Source organism: Phyllobates terribilis, unplaced genomic scaffold (assembly GCF_046119375.1).
Source record: "Phyllobates terribilis strain yellow unplaced genomic scaffold, ASM4611937v1 Scaffold_116__1_contigs__length_5312468, whole genome shotgun sequence".
Lineage (NCBI taxonomy): Eukaryota > Metazoa > Chordata > Amphibia > Anura > Dendrobatidae > Phyllobates > Phyllobates terribilis.
Window position 1 is genome coordinate 4,416,279 of NW_027362876.1, and position 9,012 is coordinate 4,425,290.

The 9,012-nt window shown below is 45.5% G+C and overlaps 1 protein-coding gene across 1 annotated transcript in view; it reads left to right on the top strand.

Moving 5' to 3' along the window:
- The window catches only part of LOC141201459 (uncharacterized), a 55,917-nt gene extending 55,148 nt beyond the window's left edge, over nt 1-769 (top strand). Inside the window, exons 7-8 of the mRNA XM_073663449.1 lie at nt 29-108; nt 210-769. Of these exons, the coding sequence (XP_073519550.1) occupies nt 29-108; nt 210-668 (539 nt within the window). The 3' untranslated portion in view covers nt 669-769. The remainder of the gene's footprint in view (nt 1-28; nt 109-209) is intronic.
- The last annotated feature ends 8,243 nt before the right edge of the window (nt 770-9,012 follow it).

Here is a 9,012-nt window from a genome sequence, read left to right on the forward strand (position 1 = left end):
TCCTAATATCTGGTTGTGTTTTCTGCAGATTACATCAGTCCTGAGGAACAGCTGAGGAGACTGGCATATTGTGTGAAGTTTCTCCCTTCTCCCCTCTACAAGAAGGAGGTCAGTGAGACGACTCAGGGCAACGCTACGGCCTCTTCTATAAGGTAGCTGTGTATTCGGATCTTCCTTGTAGCCTCCTAACTTCATCTCTTCTCTTCCAGCGCCTTATGCCGACCAACCCCATTGCCCAAAGAAGATGCATCGAAGAGTATAAAGCCAGGGAGAAAAGGAAGAGGGAAGAAAGGCGCAAGGAACTAAAAGAACGGCGCAAGTACCTGGATGAAGAGGAAGAAGAGAAGGAAGAAGAGGAGAAAGCAGCAAAGAAGATAAAGCTGGACATCATGGATTTAAGACAGAAGACACTAAAAGAACTGTGCGCCTACCTGGATGAAGAGGAAGAAGAGGAAGAAGAGAAAGAAGAGAAAGCAAAGAAGATGAAACTCCACATCAAGATCCCTAGGGGGGAAGTGACGGCCACAGGCCAGAAAAGAAGACAACCGATCCCAACAACAAGAAGGAAGAAGGAGAACCAGACCAACTTCCGCCAGTACATCAACCGGTATTTGAGAGGAAAGAGGAACATCATGTGGACCATCCTGCTGGAACCTCTCTGCCGATAACATCACATACGGCAATACCGGCTGGTAAGTATCAGACCACCAAATAACAGCAGGATAGTGTAATATAGTGGTAGTGTATCAGTATTAGTGTAATAAGAGTAATAATACTAGTGACAATAGTAAGAAAGAAATAAAATAGTAATAAAATAACAGTAGTAATAGTAGTAGGTAGAATAGCAGTGTGATCCAGGGTCCTAGGACTGATCGCCTTTTCTCAGGGTCAAGAAGGAATTTTTCCCCTGTGACACAAATTGGCTGAAGGTGTCCAGGGATTTTTGCCTTCTTCTGGATCAATACTGTAGTTATAGGGTAGTATTAGTAGTGATAGGAAAGAATAATAATAATGTAAAAATATAGCAGGTTATTAATAATAATAAGAATATTAAATAGCTATATTTATAAAAATAAAAACATAAATTAAAATAACTCCAGTAGCACAATAAGTAATATATTAATTATACAACTAATAATAACATTATTAGGTTTGATCCAGGGTCCTAGGACTGATCGCCTTTTCTCGGGGTCAAGAAGGAATTTTTCCCCAGTGACACAAATTGGCTGAAGGTGTCCTGGGGTTTTTGCCTTCTTCTGGATCAACACTCTAGGTATAGGGTAGTATTAGTAGTGATAGGAAGTAGAATAATACTGTAATAAGATAGCAGGATGTTAATAATAGTAAGAATATAAAAATAATTATAGTGTTGTCTTGATTATTTTAAGTAGTTATAGAAAAGTTAGAATAGAAAAGTAATAAGATAGCAGGACATAAATAATATATAATCTATAAAAAGTACAAAAACCTAAATTAAAATACTAATAACTACAGTAGCAATACAATTAGTTGTGTAATATTAATAAGAATTATTAATAACTAGTAATAACATTATTAGATTTGATCCAGGGTCCTAGGACTGATCGCCTTTTCTCGGGGTCAAGAAGGAATTTTTCCCCAGTGACACAAATTGGCTGAAGGTGTCCTGGGGTTTTTGCCTTTTTCTCGATCAACACTCTAGGTATAGGGTAGTATTAGTAGTGATAGGAAAGTAGAATAATACTGTAATAAGATAGCAGGATGTTAATAATAGTAAGAATATAAAAATAATTATAGTGTTGTTTTGATTATTTTAAGTAGTTATAGAAAAGTTAGAATAGCAAAGTAATAAGATAGCAGGACATGAATAATATATAATCTATAAAAAGTGAAAAAACCTAAATTAAAATACTAATAACTACAGTAGCAGTACAATTAGTTGTGTAATATTAATAAGAATTATTAATAACTAGTAATAACATTATTAGATTTGATCCAGGGTCCTAGGACTGATCGCCTTTTCTCGGGGTCAAGAAGGAATTTTTCCCCTGTGACACAAATTGGCTGAAGGTGTCCTGGGGTTTTTGCCTTCTTCTGGATCAACACTAAGTATAGGGATTTTAGTAATACCATTATCATAAACACAAGAGTAATAAAAAATTATAAAACTAATTAAAAAAATGAATTATAACAGGTACAATTGATTGCATTAGTACAGTAATAATAAACATTAAAAATGGTGGTCCCAGTTAGTAAGTTAGTGTAGTGTTAGTGTAGGGACCCATCTGAAGAGGTCGCCTTGACGTTGGCAGATGGGCTCGCACAATTTGCTCAAAGTGTGCGCTAAGAACCTCATATTTCTATGTACAGGAGATCTAGCAGTAATACCATTCAGGAGATAGGTATTTGTGTACACACATTTTGTTATATACTTTTGTGCCGCACACAGGGCAGGTATACAGGTACAGGACGCTCATATGTAGTGAGAGTGTTGCAGTAATATTATAACTGGGCCTTAAGGGTAAAATGTTGATAACTACAGGTCCTGGAAACACATCAGAAACTAGAACCTGTAAGTAACTGGTTCCCAGCTAGTGATTAATATGTAAAGGGCAGTCTGGTACCAGGACCCGCGTTATAAGACACATTATCATCAGGCAGGTGCAGTCAGGGCTCTTACAAGATCTGCGGCAGTCGTGTGGCAGTATAACACAGTCCCACTCCTGCCTCAGGCGCCAGCCGTGGAGCCAACCCTGATCCTGGCAGCTTAACCCCTTATATGACACAGTCAGTGGCTTTCACAGCATTTAGGCACTTAAGACCGGAGAGGGAGGCGTGATCATGGTGCCGATGAGTTTCTATGGCAGCCGAGATCTAACAATGGACCCCATGACGGCCATCTTACTGCTCTTATTAGACCCCGGCTGAGGAGAGGTCTATGAGGACACCGGTCAGAGTTATGTAGCCTGCTCTGCAGCTATTAGAAATATCTAGGGCTGATTAGTTTGCTATCTGTAAATCGGATCTAGCTCTGCCCCCCCCCAGCAGCACTGGGCTACCACTGGTGTGATAAGGGCTATTGGGCTCCTAGATTGGGCAGAGGAGCTCAGTCTTCAGCAGGAGCTGGCTGAGGAGAGCGGAGCGACTTGCATGAGGCTGCTGCACAAGAAGCAGCTCACAAGGTGGAGATTTATCCGGAGAGGCGGTACCCGGGCTGTGATCTGCTTTGCAGGCTGCATAGTCGCTGCCTCCTAGGACCCGAACTTCACCCCTAACAGGCACAGCAGAGCTCGGACAGCTGCAAGTGCCGGAGAGTGGCTGATTAGTGACTGCTGTGTCTCCTGCACTCAGATAAGAGCGGTACAGAGAGGGGGCTCAGTAATGGTGAATACGGGAAGTGTCCACCCCTCACATGTCCTATATGTGGCCCCCAGAGGTAAAGTCTTCCCTGTACCCAGCGCCTCCTCCCGCCTTCACTGCTGGCGTGCGCCATTGCTTAGAGGGGATGTCTGAAGATAATAAGTTACATACATAGTAACATAGTTTTTAAGGTTGAAGGAAGACTAAGTCCATCTAGTTCAACCCATAGCCTAACATGTTGATCCAGAGGAAGGCAAAAAAACCACTGTGGCAAACACTAAGCTCCACATTGGGGAAAAAAATTCCTTCCCGACTCCATACGACAATCAGACTAGTTCCCTGGATCAATGCCCTATCATGGAATCTAGTTTTTGTAACCTGCAATATTATACTTTTCAAGAAAGGCATCCATGCCCTTCTTAAATTTTAGTAGTGAATCACTCATTACAACATCATGCGGCAGAGAGTTCCATAGTCTCACTGCTCTTACAGTAAAGAATCCCCGTCTGTGATTATGATTAAACCTTCTTTCCTCCAGACGTAGAAGATGCCCCCTTGTCCCCGTCTCAGGCCTCAGAGTAGAAAGATCAGTAGACAGGTCTTTGTACTGTCCCCTCATATACTTGTACATAGTAATAAGATCACCCCTAAGCCTTCTTTTTTCCACAGTAAATAACCCCAAGTGTAATAACCTGTCTTGGTATTGCAGACCCCCCAGTCCTCTAATAACCTTGGTCGCTCTTCTCTGCACCCGCTCTAGTTCAGCTATGTCTTTCTTATACACCGGAGACCAGAACTGTACACAGTATTCTAAGTGTGGTCGCACTAATGACTTGTATAGAGGTAAAATTATCTTCTCCTCATGAGCATCGATGCCTCTTTTAACGCATCCCATTATTTTATTTGCCTTTGCAGCAGCTGCCTGACACTGGCCACTAAACATGAGCTTGTCGTCCACCAATACACCCAGGTCTTTTTCAGTGACAGATTTATCCAGTGTTTTACAATTAAGCATATAATTATACATTTTATTTCCTCTGCCCAAGTGCATTACCTTACATTTATCCCCATTAAAGCTCATTTGCCATTTATCAGCCCAAGCTTCTAGTTTACATAGATGCTCCTGTAATATAAAATTGTCATCCTCTGTATTGATTACCCTGCAGAGTTTAGTGTGCAAATATTGAAATATTACTCTGTATGCCCCCTACAAGGTCATTAATAAATATGTTAAAAAGAAGGGGGCCCAATACTGACCCCTGTGGTACCCCACTGTTAAATGAGACCCAGTCTGAGTGTTTTCCATTAATAACCACCCTTTGTTTCCTATCACTGAGCCAATTCTTAACCCACATACATATATTTTCCCCTATCCCCATTGTTCTCATTTTATGTATCAACCTTTTGTGTGGAACCGTATCAAAAGCTTTTGAAAAGTCCATATACACAACATCCACTGCATTTCCTTGGTCCAGTCCAGAACTTGCCTCCTCATAAAAACTGATCAGATTAGTCTGACAGGAACGGTCCCTTGTAAACCCATGTTGATATTGGGTCATGAGGTTATTCTTCTTCAGATACTCTATTATAGAATCTCTTAGGAAACCCTCAGGATTTTACCCACAGTAGAGTTAAGCTTACCGGCCTATAATTTCCAAGTTCAGTATTTGTCCCCTTTTTGAATATTGGCACCACATTTGCTATACGCCAGTCCTGTGGTACAGACTCTGTTATTATGGAATCTTTAAAGATTAAAAATAATGGTCTATCTATGACGTTACTTAATTCCTGCAGTACTCGCGGGTGTATCCCATCCGGGCCTGGGGATTTGTCAACTTTAGTTATCACTTATCCACAGGCTCAGTGATCACTTACTGATCGTGGGGTCTGACCACTGCGAACCATCGTCTGATCGGGAAGGAACGGAAAGTCAGGGAACAACTGCAGCTCCATTCATTCTCTATGGGGCTCTGGAAAAAGCCGAGCTCAGCGCTTGGATGCCACATAGGGAATGAATGGAGCAGATCCTGGAGTAATAACATGTCCTCCTCAGCTTTCTGTCTGTGTAAGTGGCTCAGCCCTCGTCTCCTCTTCTGTTCCCGACTTCTGTTTTGTTCCCTGTGGACTTTCTCTCAGTCCTCTGCAGCCATTATGTGTGTAGACAACTTCAAAAAGAAAAAGTAGCAGAACATCAGTCATCTAATAATCCACGATATTCAGGGGGGAAAACAAAACGGTGATGTTCTTACACAGTCGCCTCCTCCTGAGCTGATGAAGATGTCGGTGGCAGCACATTGCGGTTTGTGTTCTCTGCCTGAATATCGCGGATTATGTGACGTCCCGCAGCTTCTCATCATCCATGTTGGGCAGTTGGACGACGTGTGGACGCTCGGCTTGTTGGATTCTTGTGTTACTACCAGCACTGACTTTATATTGTGACTCCTGTGCCGATTCCCATTTCTAATTGCAGCGTGTTATACCAGCACGTGACGGCTGCCACAATCACGTGACGGCTGCCACAATCACATGACGGCTGCCACAATCACGTGACGGCTGCCACAATCACATGACGGCTGCCACAATCACGTGACGGCTGCTACAATCACGTGACGACTGTAGCGTCGGCGTCCCTGCCTCCTGCTAGGCAGGGACGCCGTTCCCCTCACCTCTCCGCTCCGTGCCTGGCGTCTTCCTCCCGCTCTGCTGGCAGCGCACGCTGCTTCCTGGTCAATGTGTTTGGGGCGCGCGCGCGCTCCCTCTCTCTTAAAGGGGCCGCGCGCGCCGTCCTAAGGAGTCCCCGGCCAATGGCCGGAGGACCTCACCATATATAAGGCACCTCCTCCAAAATGGAGGTGCCCGAGCTCTGTTGTTGCAAAGCCTTTCAACTCTGCTTCAGCCCTCAGGTTCCGTTGCCTGATACCTGCCTGATATCTGCCTGATTTCTGTCTACCTGCTTGCAATCCTGTGGTCCGACAGTCTGCCTACCAGCACCTGCCAGTCTGTCTATGTATAAGTCCGCCTGCAGACTAGGAACTACCTGCCAGATACCTGCCTGCCTGTCCGGAGACTCTTACCCGCTCACCTGGGAGCGCTCACCTGGGAGCGCTCACCTGCTACCCGCCTGCTAGCCTACCTGGAGGCTTAGCCGTCACTTGCTGTGACCACCTGCCTGTCCAGAGACTCTCAGCCGCACACCTGGGAGCGCTCTCCTGCTACCTGCCTGCTAGCCTACCTGGAGGCTTAGCAGTCACTTGCTGTGACCACCTGCCTGTCCAGAGACTCTTACTCGCTCACCTGGGAGCGCTCACCTGCTACCTGCCTGCTAGCCTACCTGGAGGCTTATCCGTCACTTGCTGTGACCACCTGCCTGTCCAGAGACTCTTACTCGCTCACCTGGGACCGCTCACCTGCTACCTGCCTGCTAGCCTACCTGGAGGCTCTGCCGTCACTTGCCGTGACCCCCTGCCTGCCCAGAGACTCTTACCCTGTTGTCACTTGCCGTGACCACCCGCCTGTCAAGAGACTGTCCCCGTCACTTGCCGTGACCACCCGCCTGTCAAGAGACTGTCCCCGTCACTTGCTGTGACCGCCCTGCCCTTCTACCCTGAGACTGTCCTTGTCACTTGCAGTGTCTACCTACCCGTCTTCCCTGGGAGCCACCCGCTTCCTTACAAGGATGGCCCTTTGTATAGTAGCTCAGAGGTTCCACCTCCCAGACCCGTTACAGTTTGCTCGGGCCATGGAACCCGGTGGCACCCAAGCTCCCTCGCACTCGGACCTATGTCATGAACTTTCCCGTCAGAGGTCCCAACAGGAGTCCATCCTGAGTCACCTGTGTAGTGTTAACTCTCGCCTGGACACACTGACTGTCTCATCGGGAGCTGCTTCCACTCGCACACTTACTACCCCGGCACCGCCGCTGCCCATCAATACCATAGCATCCCTTCCCGGTCCCCGTCTCTCCGCCCCGCCTCGTTTTGGCGGAGATCCCGGTCAGGCACGGGGCTTCACTAACCAGTGCACTCTGCACTTCGAACTTTTGGCACACCAGTTTTCCACCGACCGAGCCAAAGTAGCCTTCATCATGTCCCATCTCACGGGGGAGGCGTTGGCTTGGCTAAATCCTCTATGGGAGAGAGGAGATTCCCTGGTGTCCAACCTGCCAGCCTTTCTCACGGCTTTCCGGAAAGTCTTCGACGAACCAGGACGGAAGACCTCATCCGCCTCATCTCTGCTACGCCTCCGTCAAGGAAGTCTCACCGTGGGCCAATATGCCATACGGTTCCGTACCCTTGCTTCAGAGCTTGCCTGGGATAACGACGCCCTGGTGTCCGTCTTCTGGGAGGGTCTGTCCGGCCGTATTAAAGATGAATTCGCCGGTCGGGACATTCCTACCACTCTCGACGACTTAATAACACTCGCCACCCGGATTGACATCCGGTTCCAGGAGCGCACCAAAGAGGTCACCCGTGAGAGGAGGTTTCCACGCCTTGCCCCTACCTTTCAGAAACTCGTCACTTCCTCCGTTCCTCCGTTACTCCTCAGGCGCACTCACCCGAGCCTATGCAGGTCGACCAAACCAAGATGGTCAAAACCCGTCAAGAATTACGCCGTGCCGAGGGGAGCTGCTTCTACTGTGGCAGTAAGGAGCACCGGATCCGTTCCTGCCCGGAGAGGTCGGGAAACGCCTGTGTCTAGGATCGCTCAGAGAGGTCGTCCTAGACAAGAGTAAACCCTCTCCATCTCTGATGCTGTCAGTCTCTATCATCTGCGGGGAGAACAGTTTCTCCCCGCAGATGATAGACATTAGAAACGTATCGTCACATTTAACCCCTTCAGGACCCAGCCTATTTTGACCCTAAAGACCTTGGCATTTTTGTCAATTGTGACCAGTGTCCCTTTACAAAGTAAAAACTCTGGAACACTTCAACGGATCCTAGCAATTCTGAGATTGTTTTTTCGTGACATATTGGGCTTCATGTTAGTATTAAATTTAGGTCGATAATATTTGCGTTTATTTGTGAAAAAATCAAAAATATGGTAAAAATTTTGAAAATTTCGCAATTTTCAAATTTTGAATTTTTATTCTGCTAAACCAGAGAGTGATGTGACACAAAATAGTTAATAAATAACATTTCCCACATGTCTACTTTACATCAGCACAATTTTGGAAAAAAAAAAAATTTTGGTTGGAAGTTTGAAGGGTTCAAAGTTCATCAGCAATTTATCTTTTTTCCAGCAAAATTTACAAAACCATTTTTTTTAGTGACCACATCACATTTGAAGTCCCTTTGAGGGGTGTACATGACAGAAAACACCCAAAAGTGACACCATTCCAAAAACTGCACCCCTCAAGCTACTCAAAACTACATTCAAGAAGATTATTAACCCTTCAGGTGCATCACAGAAACTAAAGCAACATGGAAGAAAAAAATGAACATTTTAATTTTTCTAACAAAAATTTTCTTTTAGCCTAAATTTTTTAATTTTCACATGGGTAACAGGATAAAATGCATCCTAAAATTTGTTGGTCAATTTCTCCTGAGTACACTGATACCTCATATGTGGTCATAAACCACTGTTTGGGCACACGGCAGGGCTCAGAAGGGAAGGAGCGCCATTTTACTTTTTGAATGGAAAATTAGCTCCAAAAGTCAAATAGCGCTCCTTCTC